The following is a 24,435-nucleotide window of genomic DNA, read 5'->3' as shown; positions in this document are numbered from 1 at the left end:
AAAAGCCGTCACAACGTTTCTGTTCACAAGGGGTGGTTTTACACAGATGAGAATTTTGATAAGCAAAGAGTTCATCAAGCTGGTGTAGAACAAATGTAACAAGGCCTACATAAATGGCTCAGAGAAGGGCAGCCGGAACAGGATTAATGTAATCATTCACACAAGTCAGTTTGCAGCCATTAAAACAATCATTAAAAACAACTGTGCTTTAATTGTATTTTCTCTGTATTTGACCAATACTCAGCTGGCTCAGATAGCACTTTGCAACCTCTGTTCTTTCTTCCACCGGAGGAGAAAAAAAATAAATAATGAAGGTTGTTTCAGTCATGTGAATCAGTATCGCCTTCTGCAGGACACCCATCGGTTACGCAGCATCCACTGCTGGCTGCGTCTGCTCATGGCTGAAAATCCATGTCATTTAAATCTTCCCATTGAGCTGCTTGTCTGGCACGCAGAGCGAGGGCCACTGCTTCAGACATTCCTGAGCTGCTGCTTGGCTGGGATGTTTCCCAATCTGCTTTTCACAAGGGAAGTAAATTAAAGTGTGCTGATGTAGGTACAATAACTGCCCTCTACTAGAAAGCCTGCTCTATTTAAAGGGCTCATCTGTTTGAAGGAACGCACTTGTATAAACCAGGAAGCTACCGTGCAAGTTTCCATAGCTGTTTCACCACACCATGTGCTAAGGACTCCACACTGCTAACAACCACCTCTCAAACAATGAAGTACTCCCTTAGTGATGTAATATATTATTGCATATGTTCCCATAAGACAAAATGTCTCATTTACCCACAGAAATTCAGCTGTTGCGTACAGAAATTTGTGATCACTCTTCAGGAGTCACAACTACCATCACAATAAGCCACCAACAAGCATGTTCTGTGGAGAGTTTTGACCCCAATAACTCAGTCTTTTTGTTTTCTCTTCATACAAGATGCTGAAGTGTCTTACCTCAGCCTGTTGTATCTTGTCTACACTAAATCAAACACTTGTAAGCTGAGCTTATGAGCATTGCTTTCTCTGTGCTTACCAGATGGGAAGCCAGTTGCCCTCGAGATCCCAGCAGAATAAGGATACTGGAAACAAAATTCAGAGGTAGATGCAAGTCAGTGTTGCTCTCATGTGGCTGTTATCTTGTATTTCAAATTATACTTTACCCATACCAAAGCTATACTCCCTCTACGTCTCAAGCAGGACTAGGAGCACAAATACTCCAACAGCTACTCCAAGTGTATTTTCTATCTGTTCACATCAATCCTTTAGAATTATTTCTACACATAAGGGATGTCCTCTTTGTCCAACACATGTCCCTATACAGAGTGGAGGGCACGATATAGACAATGGACATCAAGCAAAGTTCCTTCTCTGACTCTCACCTCATTGTAGGATGCAGTTTGATTTCTGTCAGATGTCCTTCCTGAGTAGTTTGGTTCTTGCTGGGCAGGTGGCAGGGATGCGCGGTCTGGAGAAAAGCTTCTCTGAAAGACAGGATAATTGACATTAGCAGAAATACACGACGGCTTCCAATTGTGGCTTTATGGTCAGCAGCCGCATCTGTTACCCCTGCTTTAGGGAGACTTCTGGAAACCAAAAGGCAATCTGATGCACTGTCAACAGAGACTGCCTGAGTGCCAAGGCCTTTTCCTTTGTGTAGTCCAGGATTCCATCTCACAGTGATATGGAGATGCAACCTCAGTGCTCTGCAAACAGCACTGTACTAACTCAAATATGTGAAGAAACTAAAAGTGGTCCTGCCTTAATTTGAAGCTCTAAAAATGCACTGAGCAACTGCAGAGCAGAGCAGTGACAGCAGATCAATAGCACTGGCAAGCTGTTCTCCATGGGACAGATGCTTACCTGGGTTTAACAAACCCTTCTGCTTCTCAGCTATGTAGGCGAAAGAGTTTTCACTTGGCCTTGATTCAAACACTACAGAGCACCCATGTGTGTACATTTTAACACCCATCTGATGGCTCAGCTAGCAGCACCGATTTAACAAAATGATTTTAAATTAGAAATCACAGAATCGTAGGGGTTGGAAGGGAATTCCAGAGATCATCATCCAACTCCTCTGCCAAAGCAGGTTCCCTACACCATGTCACACAGGTAAATGTCCAGGCAGGTCTTGAATATCTCCAGAGAAGGAGACTCCACAACCCCCCTGGGCAGCCTGGTGTTAAAAATCTTAGGTGTCAAATGATGCTGTGTGGAATTTAAAATGGAGGGCACCCAGTTTAATGCAGCTGAAAAAATGGGTGGAGAGAGCACAAAATAAAGCCCAGAGGAAAGCTGGAGTTGGAGGAGGAAGGCAGCATCCTTCTTACTCTAGGCAGTGTCCAAGTGTGACCAAGCTCTTTACTGAACATCACTGTGTGCCCAGGCTACAATTATTTTGCTGCAGCTTCGTAATCATAAATAGTGAGAGCAAAGACCTTTCTATACGTGCTCCCAGGTTAAATTCTACTCTTGAGCAAATAGGAAATTTCCAAGCATCCTTTTGTCTTCTGGGGTGAGCTAGGAAGCAAGCACTGTAAGTATTACATACAGACACAGCTGAAAGGGCAGCATCTTCACAAGTCTAGAAGAATCCCACACAACTGTAATGAACACATGACTGAAAAAGTGGTATTTGAGCTACCGGACTGACCTGCTGGTCTTGTCTTCTTGGCGTAAATGGGTTTTCTATCCTCTGTAGCATCCGTAGTTTTTCAAGTAAAAACATTTTATCTTTTGCTCCCTGCTCACAAAACACACTGGATTAGCTGGAATGGACCAAGAATTAAGGGAGGCTCAAGGTCTATGAGTAACTGATCTACAAAGGAAGTTGAACATAACATTCCTTTGCAACAACACTCTTTGTGAGTCGCTTCCCCACAGCCCCACAGGAGGGCTTCCACCTTCCTCTGCACCGCCACAGGAAAAGCGGATTACAGTTGCACAACAGCAGATCAAGACAATCAACAAGAAAGCCACATTTTAAACGAAATGAAGCTGAAAGTCAAACTTACATTAATGATTTGCTCACGTAAGAGCTTGGCCATGGTTCTTCTTCCTTTTATTATTTGCCAGTAAAGGTAAGTAATAACTCTAAATAATAAAAAAAAAAGAAAGTCCAACAGATGAACACTCATACCAATGTGTTCCTCCCAATCACTGCTTAAACAGACAGCTTGATTCATTTCATAAAACAATAGGTTTTATGACTTCTTCACATACTTCAAATACGTGAATTTCCCTCATGTTAATCATTTCTGATATTATAAATGCACTTTGCCATCGTTACAGAGAATGGCTATGGCCTAGCCAGGCTTTTCCACTTCATGTTCTTTTCACCAGCAGATACTTACAGGATAACAACGGAGAGGATGAAGAAGAAAAGTTCACTTGTAATTAAGTTGTTGTAGATCCATGCTACCCATTTTGAATCAACGTAATTTTCCAGTATTTTTACCCACTCAGAGATTGCTGCATATATAGAAGGCAGACCTCGGAAAGGTCCACAGCCTTCTGAAGGTTTCAACCTGAAAGAATGAGAAAGCAGCTATTTAATGCTTTATATACTAATAAGGGGTTTAACTCATTAATGCACTGTCATTCTCTGCCTTGCTACTGCCCTCCGCTTCCTTGGGACCTTCAGGGAACTGCCAATATCTATAATTGCTGACCTTTTGGGGTCGGCTCCTGGATATGGCTGCGGTGAAACAAGGTAAATCTTGAGGAAAAAAATAACATTTTGGGATAGATGGAAATAGAAAAACGTTGTTTGCTTTGAAATTGGACCAATTCAGACAGGTACAAAATTCCCACCTGGCCCCTGGAAATACATTTTCTGAAGTACATCACATCATCTGCTTTTATGTAATGAGACAGGTGGCTACACATCAAATCACATGGCTGAGAATTGCTAAGAAAGAGTCACATCTGAGTTTCCATCATTACTGTGACCAGAGCAGCATGCACATAAACAAAGCAGCTTTAAAACACTTCCAGATGCTTCATTGCAGAGCTCTGAACACTCTTTGAAACTAACAAACAAAGCCATCTGAAATCTGAAAATAATTTAGAAGCTCAGAAGTTGACCTGCACTGTTTCTGTCCAGGTGTTTCTGCACTGCAGCCCCAGTGCGGCTCACAGCATTTAAGCCCAGGAGCAGGCAAGGTCACAGAAAGGTTTGAGGAGCAGGAAAGTCCAAATCAAAGGATCTCCTGTGACACTTAAAAGGTACACCAAAACTTGAAAGCAACCTTGTCTCACCTCCCACTTCATTATGGGACAAGTTACTGCATTAACCACATTCTTGCAAACTCACTGAGCCTGTTTGCAGAACACAGAACACCACAAACATCTGAAACCTGCCACTAGCAGTTAGCACAGATTTCCTCTGCCTGGTGTCAGGCCACTCAGCACAACGTAATGGAACTGAATGTCAGCACTCCATACCTCCAGACAGTGACTGCAATGACGGACAGGACTCCACTGAGGGACGGGAAAAACAGAAGGAACATGAAGAATGTTGTCATCTGAGCAGCTCTCCATGCTTTGCGAGGAGGTTGGCAATTCCTCATCAGACTGACCTTTTAAGAGAGAAAAATAAAGGTACATTCACTCTTGGAATAGCACCACTTCAACTGCATTTGAGTCAACCCTACTGAAACTGCCAGAAAAGCATCAATCAAAATTTTCCATCAATTTATTTTCTAAGAACGTGACAGATATACTCTAGTTTTAGAAAACTTCAAGAATCCAGTCTTCCAACTGCTAAGAGGTGATACAAGGTTCTGACAGGTTTTACACAACTCTGATAAGCAGAGTTTACTTTGGAGCACACATGAAACTTCCCGCTGCTCATTGAAGTTTGAATCTGTGCTTCTAGTTATAGCTTTGTTCTTCTATATTTAACACTATAAACTGTTCAGACACCTCATAAGCGATCTATTGTCTGGTCACAAGACTGAGACAAAGAACTCTGTAAGCTTCTGCCTTGATAGTTAGCAGAATCTCCCCACTTACACCCATGTGCTTTGGGGGGAGGAGGCAGGTTGCTGGGGATAGTGGGAATGCAGAATCATAGCAACAGGCAGAATGTCTGTACTGACAGATGCACTGTTTGCTGTTAGTTTCCTAGGCTTTAATTGTGCTCCTTCCTTTAAGCAAATGAACAACAAACAAATGAAAACCCACTAAAACATAACAGCAAAAATAACCAGCCAACCAAACAGCTCTCCAAGCACAAAGCCCCGGAGCCTCCAGGCAATCATAGCACTCAACCTAATAAATTCTGAGCAAATTTCAAACAGAGTAATTTCCATGGCATTTTATGAAGCAAATATGTAAATCTCGTTACCTTTTTCACATAAAACACTATAAAAAATGACATCATCTGGATACCAGGCAGCAGGGGTGAGAAGAGAATACCGATCCTAACAGAAAGAATTTGTAAGAGAAATAAAGTTGTATTTCCATAGTCCACTACAGTGCTCAGTGTACTGAAGCCAGAAAATATCACGCCAACTTCATATACAGTTAATATTTGTAATTACATTCACATTCATCCTGTAACAGTAAGTTAGCCTTTAAAAACATACAGCCAAAGGCCTGAGGGTTGGAACTGGATGATCCTTGTGGTTCCTTCCAACCAAAGCTGTTCTACGATTTCTTATCAAGTTTTCTCTCAGACCAAATGGCCACAAGGTACTGCAGGTCTTAATTTCAGTCAAGGAGAACAGGCAAGTCACAATCCTTACAAAGGTACTTGATGTATCATCTCCCCCGGGCATTTATCTTTGCTTTCATGATGTGAAATACCCATAAATATCTGAATCAGGATGTTCCACAGCATTCCCAAATACAAATAAGGTTTTGGCCACTTACCAGGTCAAAGTCTGAGCATAGATCAAATCTAAAACACTTCGTCCAATATCAAATTCTGGCACTCCCAGGCTTAGACAGACTGTAGTTCCAATAATTCTGGGTGAAAAATAAAAATAATAATAATAAAAAAAGCATTTGCTAAATAATTAAACTCATTTTAGAAGCCTCAACAAATTACCTCCTGAATGCAGTCATCAGTGACCGATCATTCAGGGTTCCTTTAACCACACATCAGTCAAAGCAGCTGCTTTGACGAGGAAGAAGAGAGGATTTGTAATCATACCAGAGAAGTATGCTTATTCTCATGATTAAACAGACAAAGTGATGATTTGCCTTAGTAAAAACCCTTAACTTCTCTGTTCACGAATCCTGAAAGCTCTCAGCCTCAACCAAAAAAAACCTGATACTCTTAATATAGCCTACAGTATGTTCTACTTTAATGTAAGCAACATTACAGGCAGCTGAGATGCACACAGGTAAGCAAGTACTTGGAGGGCCAGCAATCTCATTTTATCATTTCATTTTTTCTGGGTTAGAAAGATTCAGTTTCAGGTTCTGTTGTTGTTGTTTGTTTTTGTAGCAAAAAAGGGAAAGATTCTGGTAACCATCCTGGATTGCCCTGAATGTAGGTCTTGGTGCCATCTGATAGCCACATTACAACTATGAATGCTTGAGGGCTGCGCTGGCTGGGGGTTACTCTGAAGACATACAAGTAATCACAAGCAATTGTGCTTCTAATCTTTTATGGCTGTAACCCCGATGCTTTTGCAGAGCTTAGTAGATGACATCCATAATGGCTGACACTGCATATAAGCTGTGACCTTTTGCTGAAGGTAATTTCCTATCAGAAGAGAGGAAGAACATGAGAGGATTAAAGTACACTGACAAGAGCTGTGGAGGGAAAATTTACAAGGGCTTCTCAACACTGCTTTGTGTCAGATTAACGTAAAGGTCTAAGTCCTCATTTGTAAACCAGTCTTGTTCTCATCTTATGTGAAAGGCAAACAACTGTAAATATCTCCTACAGATGTGTGGCTAAGATCCCAAAAAGCCTTGTAGGGCAGATAAGAATTCAGCACCATTATCACAGCAAAATCACGTTTAACACCAGGAGGGTACACGCAACAAATTCCAAAGCAGAATTATTTTCTGCTCACACACTTAACTGAATTCACTTTCCACGCCACATAACTCTACATCCGAGAGCTTTATCACACAGACTACGCCTGGTAGAGCTGGCGGTTGTACCACATAATATCCTTCTGTTGGACTTCTGTTTTTCTCACAGAGGAGGAGGAAAAAAAAAACAACAGAACATGTATTTGGCTAATGAAGAAAAACAAGACTAGAAATGTACTCACCTTCGCAAAAATTCTCCAAAGAACGAGCCAAGCAAACAAAATATGAAGTCGACCAACACAAGACGATAGATATCTTGGCCAATCAGTGTTTCCCAGCACTTTAAGGGGTGGAAAGAAAAAACAAATGCATGTACATCTGGAAGTGAAAAATGATGCAAATCTAACAATCCTGAATGCTTGGGCACCGTGTGCCATGAGCCAAAGCCTTGCTAGCATCCTAACTAATGGCTGATCTCTCACTGAAGAATGCTGCAGACCAGATGAGGTCTAAGTTGAATGTAGGAAAACAAGTTACCCATTCCTCTAGAAATTCAAATGAAGAAATACCAGGCTATCAAATCCAGCTGTCCAAGAGACTACAGGTACTTCTCTTTGCTTGAAAGGTCTGTCATCAAAGTGGTTCTTAATGAGGTAATGTAAGTCAAAGATATATATCTTTGAAACTTTACCTGTGACTCCGATGCAGCCACAACATTAAGCCAGTAGTAGCACAGTATTCCAATAATGGATATTTTCAGGATTATAGTTCTACAAAGAAAAAGCAGCAGTCACTGCACTGGCAATTGGTATGCAACCTCAGTGGAGAGAATAATGGCAGGATGACTGCTGGTCAGAGGTTATTTTACAACAACAGCATGCTATAGTGCCAGAACAGAAGCAACCTTTGGAGCTCAGGTGCTGCATTACTCTATCATCCTGGAAGAATCAAGGACAGGTGGGGCAACCTTAGCACAGGCCTCTGCTAAATAGGCCACTGGCTGTGGGCAGAGACTCCACAGAGAAGGAAGGTCTGAGGAACACAGGTTACAGTGTTAACTCCAGGTACCTGCAGTGAGGTCAGACCTCCTTACTTTTCTTAGCACTTCATTTCCCTCCCCCAGGAGGCCCACAGACCAGTCACCATCAATGGGAGCTACAAAGCTGAGCCCAGGGTCACCACGTTGCTAACTGGAAGGAAACGAGGGCCAGTCTTCATGCAGTGGTGCAACACTCCAGACAGAAGGCTTACAGGAGGCCAACAGAACTTTGAGGTAAGATTACACAGAAGCCTTTGGGAAGTTGAATTTACCTGCTCCACAGCTCACTACTTCCCACCACACCACAGAGGTACAGTGCCATGAAAAAGAAGAGTCAGCCAAAAAGCACTAAGTGGAGGTAGCATCAAATACCTGGCAATAGCGACGTATATCTTGCTTTTGGGATTCTGAAATTTCTCCAGGTTTCCAAGCCATGAGTAGAAGAATGGGATGAACACATTGAGGAGGGATGTAACAATGGGTAGCACCAACATGGCAGCTTGGCCCTCCAGGTCATTTCCATACCCCTTCATAAAGAGCTTTGAGAGAAGGAAGAAAATAAATAAAAATTAACCCCAAACTTGGAACCTTTGCTGAAATGCTGCCTCAAGTTGTGACCACAGGGAAGACACCTGGCGCACATCCTTAAATATTATCAGATTAGAGGTTATCCTGTTTTACAGTTCCATGTCTGTCCAGCAGCACAGTGACCATCCCCTTCCTATGAGTTACACAGGACCATGGTGGGAGCCCCATTTTAAAAATCATCTGCAGGATGAAGGAGAGGCAGGTCTTCTTCTTGCTCTTTAATGGCAGCAGCTGCACACTAGGCCAGCCACAAGCTGAGGCAAACAACTGCTGGGATGAGGGGCTGCAAAATCAGTACTTACCCGCAGATTATTAATGGAGAGGAAGTAAACGCCAGCACATGCAGCTACTGTTGTTCCCAGGGAAGCAGCCCATGACCCAAGATGGATAAGAAAACGAACAATTCTCTCTGTTACAGAAAAAATTAGAGCTTCTTTGTTTTCTTCAGCGAGGTCTTCCTGCAAAGAAATAAATACCAATGAAGAATTCCTTGGGCAACAGCGTAAACCTGTTTCAGGTAACTGCCTAAGAGACTGATGGATTTTTTTCCCCCCTCTAGAATACTGGTATAGTGGGAACGTTCACTAGACAGCTTTGTGCTCCTATCCTGAAAATTGTTTATCTCAACAGCTACACTGTATTTAACATTTCATGCAAGTCTGCTCTTGTTTGACAAAACAGTTAAATTGAAAAAAGGAAAAACAGAAGCAATATTCTTCTTCAATATATTTAATAGTCTCAGAGATTCATTTAATAGGAAAACATATAGGTATAAATATTTACATGTAGCTTACAGAGAAATGAAAAATGAGTAGCTAAGAGAAATCCAGGAGTTCAAACCAAACTAAACATAACTGCCAGGAAGACTTAAGTTTATTGGAAACCGGACTATCATGCTCGAGTCACTGTGCCAGAAACTTATTAGTGCACACGCTTTGGCAGAGTGACTCCAGCACGCTGATTCGGTACCTTTGCACCTTCTTGAATCTCCTGTATTTTCTACCTTTATCTGTGTACTGAGATTCTTTTGTTTCAACTTCACAGCTTTTTCATTAGTTATGTTGAAGTCCCAAGTGCAGAGAAGTTTGCTTGCATTGCCAGAGTACGTCTGAGGGTTAATAAAGTTTCTGCTGAACGATTTTGCCATGCTGCAATGAGAATGAAATTTGTGAGATGTGTAACAGGAAAATCCATCAAGTTTACACAGCAGAACATGAATGGGGATTTGTTAGTTTTTGTTTCCCTTCTCTGGACTAGCAGGTCTACATCAGAGCATCTCACATAAAAATACACAGAAAACAGACTTTTTTTAATTTATGAGACAACTCTCACAGTTCTTTCACCCAGCTGCTTCTCACAATCTTTACTTCATTAGTTTCAGAAGGACACGTCAATACCATGAGCAACATGTTACCAAATGGGGATCATGAGATTAGTTGTTTTGAACTGGGATTCACTGCATGACCCTTAGTATTCTGCACTTATTCTTCATTCTTCAAATAAGGATTTTATGCATGAGACTGTCCTCTGAGCAGAATTTCTTCTAGAAACAAGAACTTACAGAAATAAGCCCACAGAACCATGACTGCCAACTATACAGGGTTTGGTTTTTTTTGCTAATGTAAGTGAAATAAGAACATACAGCTAGTTTACCTGAACAACAAGATAAGCAAACAGATGACAAAATATATTCCAACAGTGAAAATATATGCCAGCTGCATGTTGTAAGATGCACCATTCTTCACTTTTCTGATTGTAGCATTGGTGTAAAAGCCATAGTAGAGTACTGTTTGTTGAAAATAACCCTGAAATTATATGGACATCATTCAGAACTTTTGCTAGAAGTACCATCATCTAAGGCTTAATTCACATGTGGGAGCTTTCTGTACAGTGAACTCAGAGGAGTAATTAAATCCGTGAATATTAGGTCCTTTATTTTCCTTGTATCCCCCAAAAGCTGTGAGAGCTTTTAGGGGTACATAAAAGATTAGTTCTATATGGATGATTGTGAGCAATCAATGTTTGCATGATTTGGTATCTTCTGAAAATTTCTCAAGAGGGAAAGGCACCATCACTTCTTAGGAGCAAAAGTTCTGTACTGAAAAACTGAAACTATGAAGGAACCAGGAATGAAACAAGTGACATTCTAAGCTGAGTTACAACATCACAGCGGAACTCCTGCAACAGTGACCGTACTCTGCAAAACTACACAGTGTTACCACTACAAAATACACAACTTTAAAACCAGCCCTAGAAAGAAAGGGCAGGCACCTTTCTTAAAAAAAACATTTCTTCTCAACTAAGTATTGGGGGGAGTAGAAACTTGTTTTTTAATCAGAGAAATCATTTAACAACAATTAAATGGACACAATTCTGAAAACAGTCAAAGATAGAAAGAAAAGGAGCAAGTCCACGCTTAGAACAAAGCATTTCTTTCCAAATAGCCTGAGATTTTATGCCCCAGATAGAAAGATCTCCATAAACTGAGAAGTTCCTTCTAATTACAAGCCACACTGAGCTCAACAAGCTGCCACACAAAGATCTGCATGCTCCCTGGAAGAGCAAAGCTTTAGAAATAAGCAACATTCTCAGGATCACATGCTGAAATCTGAACTGTGTTTTTTAGAGGAAAACTAGCATGGGAAATACATTCCCCTGAAGATTATTGTAGCTGTCGCCACAAAACCTGACTTCTGCCCTTCCACTGCTTTCTACGAGAATGAAAAAAATTTGCCTCATTGCTGAATACAGCAACCATCTGCATTAAGACAAATTCATCAGAACACCTATACTGCACTTTGAGTCAACACTTGATGCAGTTTCTTTTCCTCAAGTATGTATGAAATATTTGTTCTAACCATGTAAAAATTAACCCTCCATCTCTTAAGAAGAAATAATTAGTTTCTACACTTCCATGAGTTTTTAAAGTAGATCTGTTGCAGAGAAAAACGACACACATCCATTGTTACATACTTACAGCTCCAGTGAGCAGCTCCAGACCCGTGAATGAAAGGTTATTTGGTTCTGCTGTAACAAACTGAGGGATTGTGATGAAACCAAAGTTTATGAGGAATGAGAAGATGTTGAAATTCAGCAGCCATTTCAAGAAAATAAAGTAAGAAAGAACACTGGTTCCAAACTCTCCACCGATGATCTTCAGAGTCTTGTGCCAGAAACTCAGTCGGTAAAAATATTCTGACAAGCTGTTTCTAAATCGCCGAAATGACTACAGGACAAGAGATGAGAGGTGAGCCACAGTGAGCAGCCTTACACGGGACTCACATCCACATAACACACCCGCACATATTTACAGCTCCATTTTGATGATGAGAACAGATTTCCACCTTTAAATGTACTGTAAAATGCTTAAACACTGTTCCTACATAATGCAAGTCATTATCAATGAACAGTGAAGAAACAAAATGTTGTGTGTGGTTTTTTTTGGAAGTAAGGTGACAAGATGCCCAATACCTCTGGAGATGGTAACAACACTGCAGCTACAGTGCTCGCCCCAGCTGTTCCCTACCAACATGCCTGACACTCACCACTCTTGCTCTATGCAGACAGTGCGTACAGCAGCCACACTGAGTACTGCGGCCCCTTGATTTCTTTGTTATTTCTCTGAGAACTTTATTCCTGTGGGAAAGCAAGAGAAAGGAGTGACAGTCATTATAGCATGCGTTATAATTAGAATGAGAAGCCAAAGAAGCTGCTGCAAACATGCTCATGACCAAGCCAATACAACTCGAGGTGGTTCTGCTGGTTCTTCTTGTGTTAGCTGCTAAAATGGACTTTGTCCATTGCAAGCTGAGCTATGACACCACATTCCAACTGCTCTAGAATGTCACTGCCAGGAACAATATCTAAATATATTCACATGTATTAGATAAATGTACACAATGATCAAAATTATGGCTGAAATCATGTGCTCTCTTCTCCGTTTTTAACAGCCAGCATTCAAATTTCCTTTGAATAACAGTCACAAGACAACCTTGCATGCAGAAGGGCATGGCCTCGCTATTGTGTTTTATATTACACGAGAGTCTTCTCACCCAGAGACAGGACACTGAACCATCTTTAAATTACTTCTCCATGCAAGATGTTAACTTTTTAAAAGGTAATAAACAAGTACTATCAGTTTTTTCATACTCAAAGGGACAAAGCAAAGTTGAGCAGCTGGCAAATACACATCATTGATAGCTAGATGTCAAAAACTACACTGCTTGCAAAACTAAACAGATAAGGTTTTATTTTTACCTGATCTCTCTCTTTCTTTTCATGGTTTCTGGCATTTTCTGTATCGCTTTAATCCTTTCACGCTTGGACATGTTTACAAGACTTCCAACTAATTTTTCCTCTGCATAAAAATAACGAGAAATTCAAATTTGGGGATGATAAAATAGTAATTTTTATTTTTAAAAAATCCAGAATTTATATAAATATCATTTCCCATTTTCACAGCTTCTAATGTGCGTAAGGTTCTAAGACTTAATGATTCTGTCTAGAATATCCTTATTTCTACCAGTACTCTAATACAAACACATGGAAGTAGCACAACACTGCATACTAAAATACAAGTATCACTTGTCTACTGTTTGTTGAATGCTAATACAAAGAGCTGTACTGTAAAGGAAGAGAAAACATTGACAAACTCTGAAGTGCTGGTCAATATAGAGTCACATTTCTAAAACACTACGTATCAACTTGAAATCTAAGCTTTTGGGTTATTCTGTGATTTCAGTTCATGTTAGTAAAAGAGACAGATATATTACTTGACATTCACCTTGTTTTCTCATAAGACAACTCAAACAGTGGCTGAAATAAATCATCAGCTGCTCAAGCACATCCTAATAAGTTACAAAAAGAGCAGCTGAACTTCTTAACAAGAAATCACACTGCATTTTACTTCACTTATATTCCTCGTGTGCTAGGGAGCACAGAAGATGAAATACTAGCCTTAACAAAAAAACAAGCTGCTCTTGTAACCACAGAAAAACTGATCCTGATGATAAATCAAGAACAGTATCAACCACAGTATAACTGTGCAAGATGTTACTTCATATAAAAACACTTCTCTAAACTCCTACCTTCTCTGTACACTGGAGCTGCCTGAGACAGGGTTGAAAACGCCATGATGTCAGATGGTCTTCTGCTGCGTCTCCGAACGAAGTTATCTAAACAAGCACCATTTAGTGAGCCTGGATACTCCCAGGCTAAACTGATTTAAGACATTCAAATTACTACTTAGATCTGAAAGTACCACTGTCATTTCTACTTTAAGTCAACTTGTTTTGTAGCACTAAAAAAGAAAAGAATCTGTATCTCCACACGGATGCAATTTCAGCACCTACACATTGAATCTCTATGTAATTATGTTGGAAATGCACTCTCTCCTTCCTACCTGGTATTAAAAAAACAACAGGAGTGTTAGTGTTTGGAAATGGACCATCTCTATGGTCACTTGTGGGATGAGGCATTTCCAGGTACCAGTAATATAGTTACTATTTTATATAAACATAAGATTTTGCCAAATCCAATCCTAAATCAAACACTGCTCCCATGAAGAGAAGAAAAATAAATAAATAACTCTTAATCACATTCCAGAAGCATTAGGCAGGAAACAAACTGTAACAGAGAGATTACAGGATATGGGAAGAGCAGATTCTTCCCAGAAAACGGATGATAGATGGCTATGCTGGTCTAAAAGAGAACTCAGATTGTATTATTTCAGTCCACTCTATGTCATTAACATAAATCTCTACTTACCGCTATAACAATTTACACTTAAACAACATAGTAACAAATTCAGTAACTAAAGGCAATCTTGAAAAATGCATCCTATCCTCCTCTTATTTTCTCCAACAGTATGCTTCAAATAATTGCGTAAGTTTATTTTATGACGACCAGCTTATTGTGAGTTTCAGTTAAAAGGGACAGGTATTGCAGCTTTCATTGCTCAAGGAACAGAGATCATCACTTTCAGAAACACTGTAAAATTCAGCTACAATTATATAGTAAAATATAATTCATATATTCAGAGTCCTTTCATTATGTGAAAATCTTCATACGTGAAGCAGGCTTTCGGGTGAGACTGACATCAGTATTCCGATTCAGCACAGTCTGTGTGTCTTACCTTCTGATGCACTGGACAATCTTTGAGTATAGGGGTCATCCAGGCGACTGAAGGCAGAATTTGTGCTGTATGCCAATTCCGGCTCAGGCTCAAAGGAATGATTATCTGTTGAAGGCAATCAGAATTACACAGAAAGTTGCACGCTGCTATGGATTATTAACACACTCAGAATATCAGACCTTGTGATTAAACGCAGCTCTACTATAGGTATGGCAATATATCCTACTCAGGATCTACACAACATTAACAACATTTCTATCTCTCTTTCCAATGTACATCCTACTATTCAATTAATTATGTCGTACATAAAAGAAAGTGTTTACTGATGTGTTAATAAAATAGTCAGTGCTCTTACTTGTTAATTTAACATCTGGACTCCTAGGAAGAAGGCAAAAAAAATCCACTGCCAACAAACACAGATTTGTGCAGAGACTCGAGCCTTCCAGAATGGCAGTACTACCTGCAGGACAGTGTGAGCTGTGACTTGTTTATAAGCACCTTCATATGAGAAATTACATACCCTGGGCTCTTCCATATGGACTTCTGCTCACGACTTCAACTCTTGGTAAACTTGCACTGTATTCAGAGTCATGTCTCAGGGAAGTCATTGGTATGGCTGCAGGATGATTCTGTCTTCCCCCTCTTTGTTCTCCTTGGTAACTGTATGATGAATCGTAGGGGTTTTGGTGAGAGAGGAGATTCTTTTGAGAATTCCTGCTGTGTGAATAAGAAAATGGAAAACCTTGAGTGCCACAAAACCTTTCAATAGATGTGCTTACTAAATTGTTACTTATTATCATCAAATTTGGTTATATTAAAAAAGAAAGTCAGATACTAATATTTGGAACTTCAACATAAAAATTCTGATTTGGCCATGAAATGAATTAGAAAGACTAATGTTTTTCTCCACCTGAAGTTGGCATGGAGCCTACCTAAATAGGACAAAGTGCTTGAAAAGTTAAGATGAGTAAACATTACTGGAAATCAATAACATCCACAACATCTATGCTATAAAACTTAAATTTAACTGATAAAATTTCTAACATGTGAAAAACAAGCATGCAGTTCCTCTTGACTGACACCTTCTTTGTGACAGCTTCAAAAACTTGTGTCTGAGAAAGCAAACATAAAGGAGGTATTAAAAGCATGTTACAAATTAAAACTCTGGAGAAAGCATTTGCCCTGCACATAAATAACTTCATTTCTCACAGCACAGTCACAACAGCAAGATGAAATCAACTCACCTCCTGTCAACTTCCAGCGTCTCTGAGAAGTGGTAGTCTGGATTTTCAAAGGCTTCATTGTGATGGTAAGACATGACAAATCTTTGCTTTGAGATAAGAAATCTTCCTTATTTTTGTCTCTGCTTTTCCATTAACACAATCCTAGGCAGATTGATTTCAGACCTAATTACAAAACATACACATACACACACACACACACAAAATGGAAAGAAAGGAACCTCATCAAATACAAAATTGAAAAAATGAATAAATAACATGATAGATCTGGCAAAAACTATCAGATACCTTGCTTTAATCTCAGCTCCACTCCCAGAAAAGTGGAGTTCATTTAACATTACACTCTAAATCAACTTTTCTGTCTTGAGTGGTTTTCACTTAATTTCTGCTGCTGTAAAGAAAGTATCACATACAGAAAAGTCATCTTCCTAACAGATAATTGTACAGTGCCTTTTTATGGTGTCTGTCTGGCTTTACAGGCCCCCCAAAGTCTTCTCCTTTGCTCAAAACAAGCTCATGATTGACACCATTTTCACCTCTAAAGATCCTGGACACTCTAAAGACATACAGGTGTAAAACATTGTCCAGGTTTTGCATGATGACTTGTGAACAGATCTGCACGTAAACACTGATGATTGACTGAATTAAGTCTTACATTATAATTAGAAAATTGTCTACACATTCATTTTATCATGATGATGTATGATATAACAGAACCACCACTTCTTTCTTTTACTTCTTTTGAAGACCTCAAGACTGTAGGCTCACTAAGACACTCCAATATGCCCAAGACTGACAGTCCACTGGCTCCATCATTATCCATTTTATTTCCTCTGAGTTGTAAAATGCACAGCAGAGCCTAAGTGTCAGGATTTCCTTGGACTGCTGTGGTACACAGTATGCTCTGGAGTGTGATGGGGTGCACATGCGTGCTACAGGTGTACAAGTAGCAAGCCAGGGCTATGCAGGTAGCACACAAGGGTGCACAGACGACACACCAATCCACCCACTTCCTCCATCTCAAACTCCAAAATCATAAGAAACTTCTTCTATCAAATCAGATGTGTACATCATTGGTTTGGTTTGTGGTTTGAGGTTCTGGCTGTTTATAGATTTCTTATCAGTCACACTTCATTGGAAAAGCCAGAAGCATGAAATGCACAAGCTAAAACACTTTCTCCTCTTTGACCTATGATGGGATCCAGCAAATCACAGCTCCAGGAGCAGACACAAAGTTTAGATTTACCTTCCCCTTCAAAAAGTTATTTTCCAAAAGAAAAATAAATAAATAAATAAATAGTCGAAGAACAAAGATCCCTGATGAAAATAAAAAGCAAAACCTTGGCAAACCTTCCCTTCTCAGGGTGGTGTCTATTTGTCGTGTGACAGTTTGGATTCTGGCAAGCAAACAGACAAATCTTGTTCACTTCTCACACTGGAGAACAGAAGGTTTTTAAGGTCAGTTGGCATCAGAATCATAGATAAGCAAGTTACAGGATAGGTGGAGAGACGGTACTTTCTGCTGAAATCCTTCAACACACTGCAAAGATATGAAGCAGGAAGATCCAAGCAGCGCAAGCCCGTGCTTCTGGATCCATTCCCAGAAGAAATAACAGCTCTCACATCACAAACCAACAGCTATGAGAAAATATTCCTATTTAGTTTCATCCACTCCTGTTTGGGTAATTTACTGCCATAGACACTAATCCTCCTTTACAATATTAATCAAACATGCATGGCTTGCTAAACTACATTTTGACGCGGCATTGTGTTACAGGAAAACCCTCACACCATCATTTACCTGCTTTCCTCAAAAGGAATATGTGAAACAAATTCTACTTACACAAATCCTGTAAGTCAGTGCAAACAGTAAGCTGCAGAACTACATCATCGTTTACTTAACAGTGCTGAACAAAGGGAACAAATTACGGAAGAACTGATTCATCTGGTTGAATGTTTTCCTTTAGCATAAAGACCATTTAATTTCTAGGGTATGACTGAACAGCCCTCAATCATTATGGAAGTTATTTTTGTTCATTAGTCCCTCTTCTGTTTAACAAGAGAAGAGAAAGCTCCAGGCAGACCTCACTGCAGCCTTCCAGTACTTGAGGGGAGCTTATAAACAGAAGGGACACCACCACTAACATGAGCAGATAGCAATAGGACAAGGCAGAATGATCTTAAACTAGACAAGAGGAGATTCAGGTTAGCTGTTAGATGGAAAATCTTTACTGAGGATGGTAAGGCCCCAGCACAGGCTGCCCAGAGCTGTAGATGCCCCATCCCTGGAGGCATTCAAGGCCAAGCTGGACGGGGCACTGGGCAGCCTGACCTGGCAGGTGGCAACCAGACCATGGCAGGGAGCTGAAACTGGATGATTTTTAAGGACCCTTTGCACTTACACCATTCCATGTCTATGTTCCACACAGCTTCAAACTGAGAAATCAGATTGGTTTCTGGAAGCCAAAAGTGAGTTTGAGAGACAGACATGTTCCATCAGCAATTAGGTTCCAATACTCATCACTGCTTTTCCACTAACTCAACTCCAGTCGTTTCAACACTGCTGCAACAAACTGGGAAGTCTCCCAGAAAATCAGGAGGGCCTGCCATCTGTGGCAAAGCACGTACTACGCTCAAGAACCTGATCTTAAACTGTTATATTAGCAATGAAACAAATGTGAATCATACAAGGAAGTGAAAGCCAATTACTTTCTATGCATACTGCCAAAGTACCTGGTCCATACTGACAAACACCACCTCTTACTGGATTGCCATTAGCTTTTATTGACGTTACCACAACAGGAGCTGATGTCAGTTGTATAATCTTAGACTTTCAATAAATTTTATCAGCGCAAACAGCCTCTGCTTCAAAGATCTTCACAGTGAAAGACAAGTGATGGTAGCAAAGACTCATCTGCTTACTACAGCATTCAAATGACAGACGAGAACATCAGGAAGAAAACAGGGGAGAGTGACAACATTGCCATTACAGTCACAGTGCTGCTGCCTCTGCCAACACCTTGTATGTATATCAGCTCGTAAAGAAAGGCACTTCCTAACCCTGTAATAAAATGGTCCCTATCAGAATACAGATCCCATTCTCTCCATCCCCATAACTTTTCTTGATGAGAGGCAGTAGGGTGCAGGGTAGCCATGCAGGCTGAGATCAGCTTGTAAAACAGCACCCATCTGACACTGGGGAACATCCTACTGATGGACTCTGCTCTCATCAGGCTGCTCCCAAAGCCTACAGCTACAGCTACAGCTTAAGCCTGAAGAGCTCAGCTCCATATTTGTTCTACCCATTTTTTCCCCTTATTTGTTTGCCTTGTCCTTTCCATTTAATAGTCCTCTTGTAATTTCCCTATGCCCCAAAATAGTAAGACTACAACATTTTCATCCTGTCTGCTTTGTTTGCAAATTAACTCTACCCATGGCTGTTCAGACAAGGCTTTCAGAGGACTGCCAGCTACTTTATGTTTGCAGCATCTCAAGTGGGATTTGACTCCTTCAGCAGAATTTAGACACCTTTATAATGAACGTCACACTGAAACATTAAAAAAAAGTAACGACAATGTACATTTTAATTATCCTGTACGGAGTCTTCAGAACTTTGCACACACTTCTAAAATTTACCTAGTAGCAATGAATTAAAGCTCAGATTCATTAATTTGTCATGGAAACCAGTCCAAACCATGAGTGAAGTTCATAGTATTCTACCTAATCTGCCACACAATTACCCATTCCTCTACCTAGAAGATCCCACGCAATCACAACCCTTGTGGACTAATGAACATACCACAGTGATTTTTTATTACCTAATTGCCTTGGACTGGATAGTCCTCTTCCCAGAGATCCCTTTGAGTGCAAATCTCTTCTCTTTCCTGCTTCTATTTTATTACCACCGACCTCAAGTTGCCAACTTAAGCCACTGGGAAAATTCTAAGAGTTGGCTGAAAACAATCAGGGATATATAATAACTACCAGAATTAGAACAGGGAACTTAAGGGTAAATACAGTACGCCTGCTTCCCATACAGAAAATATTAGCAAGAATAATAAACTATGAGCATTTCTCTTGAAAACACTTGAAAAACTTAACCTTGCTCATAGACTGAGGCTAAGACAGACATCGCTTTATCAATGCAAGTCAATCTTGCAACTACATTTCCAAACTACAAAGTCTTACTTCACAAAACGAATGTTTTTAAGTTTATCTGTTAAGCAACATTACCAGCTACTCGCATTAGAAGGAAACGTCTGATCAACAAAAAAAAGTATTCAAGAACACTTGCTTGGAATTAAGTTTTCTGCTTTCACTATAAAGACAGCCTAACACAGAACATCCATGAGAGGCACCAGATACTGATTACAACATCAGCTCTAATGTTTTGTCTTAAAAAAAGCTTTGTTTATGCTGTGTGTGCAATAGACACCTATCCAGACTAAATGCAACCTTCAAATTACACTTTAATGAGCAGTATCAGTTACAGGAGTCTCATTCATAAGTTCAATTGGAAAACCTCATTAAAACTACAGATATGATCATTTTGGGTAACAAATGGGGCTTTGAAGATGTCCAATGTCATTGAACAGGAAAAAAAAAAAGGTATTGTTCTTTTTGTAATTTCTAGTTTAACTTCCTGCTCTGTTATTGTCACGGATAACTATTTGTGCAGCCAGCACTCACAGTGACCCTGAGAAAAAACAAAAGCTATTCACTACACGTTAGTAAATCAACTGACAAGCCAGAAAACGGCTGGAGAGAACCAGTCAGCAGAACAGAGTCACAGGTTTCTCCTCGCACTTCAAATCCTTGTATGTGGTTTTCAAATTACCCAATAATTACTTTCACATACGCTAAATGCTTTCTTCTCCGACAAAATATAGCTAAGTTAAAATACAGCATAGCGTGTGAGTACATTACAATTTCACTTTGCAATAAGCATGCAGAAGCTAAGGGCTACATTATTCACAACTTGAGGCTTTTTATACAAAAGTGTGAGCAGGGACATCTACACAGCACCAGTTCCTGTTGTGTGCCCACAGAGCAATACCACAACACCTCACTACTTCCATGGCCACAATGAAAACCTTCCCCATCTACTTCTGCCTTCCCACAACTCGTTGCAATTCAGGAAAATCACAACCCGCTCTTTGGAAAACGCAGCACCGCATCCATTCACTAAGTAGCACAGTCTGACAAGCAAGCTGCCCCAAAGCAAGAGCAGATGCCACGCTGCCAGTTGGTGATCCCAGCAAGGCTGGCACACCTCACCACGCTGAATACACCAGGGAACGATGAAAGCTGCTGCGGCAGTTGATCTATATGGGATGAACCCTTCCAGCTGAACACAGCAGCAGCTCTGAAGTGATGAACAGGGAGATGAAGCAACGAGGGCACAGCAGCGGGTGGCTGCTCGCCTCCCATCCCGCAGAAGCCTTGCACATCCCTGAGCAAACCCGCAGCCCAGCTTTCAAAGTTACATTCCTCTACACCAACACCGAGCCATAGGATACTCGACCGGCCGCTCGAGTGGCAACTCCAGCACAGAATAATAGCGGAACCACCTGGCAGCCCCAGCACCGCAGAACCGACACAGCCCAGACCCCGCGCCCTGAGCCGCCCCCACCGCCCCTACCTGCAGCCGGGAACGGCCGCCCGCTGCCGGCTCGCACGGCATTGAGGCCCGGCCCGGCACCCCGCCCCGCAGGCGGCTCCTCCCGGAGCCCCGGCCCGCTGCCCCCCCGGCCGATATCCTGCGCTCACGGCTCTGTACCTGCCTGACCGCTGTCTCACTTTCTTTCCCGCTGTGAATAAACGCCTGCTTTGCTGTTTGCCTGGATAGCAATAACAACACAATAAAATAGTACCAAGAAACCACATTTAGGCACACGATGCATCTACCCTTATCCCTGGATTAATCATTTATAGAGCAGAGATAAAGAAAAACCTTGACCTTACAGTTTTATTCCTTACAGGAAAGCTCACTCAGGGATAATTAAGTACGTATATATAAACACAGACTCACTAAGCCAGGCAGTACTTCACATTCTCCACCTCCCCTCCACATCTTCCTTCCAAGCTGACTTGAACAAAACTATGAACTGGTTGGAGCTACAGCTGAGCACCAGCACAGGGACACAGTGCCCAGGCAGCTGTATGCACTCCATACAGTTATGTGAGATCTTCTAGTTCTGCTTTAAGGCCATGTTTTGCCCAAAGCAACATTCCTGGCGTGACTGCAGAGGACCTGTCTGTAGATCTCTGTACTGATCCAGCTGCCGCTTGTACGTGGCACAGCCCACCCAGCAAAACGGGGGGGGCTGAATACAAGAAGTCCCCAGAACGGAACACTCAGAACTTCTCTGTTTAGAAGCTCAGGTTGTTCTGAGCATTAAGAACCACACACATACACACAAAGCGCCCTGGAAGCACATGCTGTTACTAATGAGAGCATCAGACCCCCACAATCAAGGCAGAACATGGCACGGCACAATGTGTGAGGAAGTGGCTGTGGCCCCGCGTGTGACTGACACTCACTGTATCACCTGTTCCCATCTCTTCAGCACTTCTCTTCCTGCTTTCCCACCCAAGGTTTCTGTAAATCATAAAATGAATGGAAACGTTGCCAAGTTTCTGACCAGCTTTCACTATGTCAAGAGAGCAGAGGGAATGCTTACATGGAATTCCTGGGGAAGTCAACCTCATGGCAATCCTTGCAATCGTTATCTACATCTCTTCTTAAAGAGTTCTTTCTATCACACAGCATTTCAGAACAGCAATCTTATTAGCAAGTTATTATTACCTTTCTTCTTTTTATTCTTACCGAATACAAGGAGCAAAGATAAGCAGCAATACTGACAGCCCAGATAGCACAGTGTGAATGCCACAGACTGTAACAATTGCTATTTAAGGCAGAGCTGGCCCTGCTCTGCGGCCACAGCCAAGTATCCATGCTTGGTTGGCTTCCATGCACCAGTAACAGCGTGCACTTAGGCTCTGGTGGTGCAATACACATACACAGCTGGTGCAGATGTTGCACGACTGCTGAGCAACACAACGTGACTTCCAGGGGTTTCAATTTCTAACACCCAGTTTTTCAAGAATGGTCAACTGGAAGTTATTCAACGAGCACTAAATGCAATGCTCAACCAAGGAACCACAATGACCCCTGTAAACGCATTTCCCTGCAGTACCTGGCTCTGTTACAGACAGCAGATCCTGCAGATCCTGCAGCCAAAGTGCAGCCCAGCCTCCAGCAGCCACACAGCATGAGGATTTGCTATGCAAAATGTGCCACCTGGGAGAAACACCAAGAGAAGAAACAGCAGACACGACCTCCTGCCCTATGAGCGGGCCTTCACAGTGACCTACGGAAACATCAGCACGTGCTATAGCTTTTTCTCATAGGAAAAATACATCAAAAGCACACTATTTTATATTTTCTAGACCAATATACCAGCATGAAACCAAGAATATCAACCAAATAGCTTTCTGGAAGGTAATTCCGTGCAATAAGGAAGTTACCTCCATGTCTCAGTATTCTCAACATTCCTTCCTCCCTGCATCTCATCCACAAACACACCGATAACCTTGCACACCCACGTTACTTGCAGTACATGCAAACGCCAACTTGCATTTTTATGGCTAACGCTTTATGGTTTTATTATGCAAACTGATGTGACCACATGGATTTTTCTTGCTAATAAAGCAATGGAAATCACATACCTGAGCTGATAGCACACAAGTGAGACAAGCGTCCTTACCATTGCCTGGCTCAGCATCCTGAAACCCAGTGATTCATTTTTACTGCTGCTGCATTACTTATTATAATACATTGCAATACTTATAAGTAATACAATAATGTTGTATTACTTATTTTTTCCCACAGTTCTTTCGTTTTTCCTCACATTGTGTGTTATCACACTAAAGGTAAGAACTGCTCACAACAAGTTGAGGAGTTCAGGCTGAGGACCTGGCAGCTCCCAACCACACATCACACATCACTCTGTGAGTTTTCGTTGCTCCTCACACCAGACATAAGCAGAGGATGACAAAACAGGACGTTATTTCTAAGCCAACGTACCGCAGCCTCCCGCCTTCGCTGCTGGGATGTGTGGGAATCACTCCAACGACAAGGTTTTTATTCGTGTCTCTGTGCTGCCCTGGGGAAGAGGAATAAGAAGATAAACTCCCCAGAGCCCGAATCCCTGATTTTCAGCCCACAGAGCCGCCCCATGAGGGAGCTCGGTACTGAACACAGCGCTGTGTGAGGGCGGCTCGCAGCCCTCAGCCACTCCCGCCCCGCACCGACCCGGGACCGGCCGCTCCGTGGGGACACGAACCGACCCAGCTCCGCCGCCCGAGGGAGGGGCTGCGGGCGCCCCCTGCAGTCGAGGCACCTCAGGAGGCGGCCCGAACACGGAGCTTCGCCCCCGCCC

General features: G+C 41.5%; 1 protein-coding gene across 7 annotated transcripts; it reads right to left on the bottom strand.

Moving 5' to 3' along the window:
- Positions 1–64: 64 nt before the first annotated feature.
- TMC5 (transmembrane channel like 5) lies at positions 65–24,433 on the bottom strand. 7 transcript variants are annotated; one of them, XM_015877081.2, is made up of 25 exons: positions 24,344–24,433; positions 24,081–24,159; positions 23,191–23,364; positions 15,995–16,156; positions 15,271–15,467; positions 14,751–14,855; positions 13,705–13,791; positions 12,875–12,974; positions 12,163–12,253; positions 11,595–11,843; positions 10,271–10,422; positions 9,621–9,765; positions 8,920–9,075; positions 8,402–8,568; positions 7,682–7,760; positions 7,233–7,330; positions 5,872–5,967; positions 5,345–5,420; positions 4,441–4,574; positions 3,348–3,521; positions 3,009–3,087; positions 2,648–2,737; positions 1,377–1,478; positions 1,031–1,076; positions 65–514 (listed from the first exon to the last, which is right to left on the bottom strand). In XM_015877081.2, the coding sequence occupies exons 4-25, from the start codon at positions 16,066–16,068 to the stop codon at positions 396–398; spliced, it is 2,616 nt and encodes an 871-aa protein (XP_015732567.1). In that variant the 5' UTR covers positions 16,069–16,156; positions 23,191–23,364; positions 24,081–24,159; positions 24,344–24,433; the 3' UTR covers positions 65–395. The 7 variants fall into 7 exon arrangements, with proteins under 7 accessions (XP_015732567.1, XP_015732573.1, XP_015732568.1 ...); XM_015877087.2 differs by lacking the exon at positions 24,344–24,433 and having other exon boundaries at positions 15,271–15,464; positions 24,081–24,318; XM_015877082.2 differs by lacking the exons at positions 23,191–23,364; positions 24,344–24,433 and having other exon boundaries at positions 24,081–24,318.
- Between the last annotated feature and the right edge of the window lie 2 nt (positions 24,434–24,435).

Source organism: Coturnix japonica, chromosome 14 (assembly GCF_001577835.2).
Source record: "Coturnix japonica isolate 7356 chromosome 14, Coturnix japonica 2.1, whole genome shotgun sequence".
Classification (NCBI taxonomy): Eukaryota; Metazoa; Chordata; class Aves; order Galliformes; family Phasianidae; genus Coturnix; species Coturnix japonica.
This window is presented reverse-complemented; position numbering and strand designations above follow the sequence as displayed.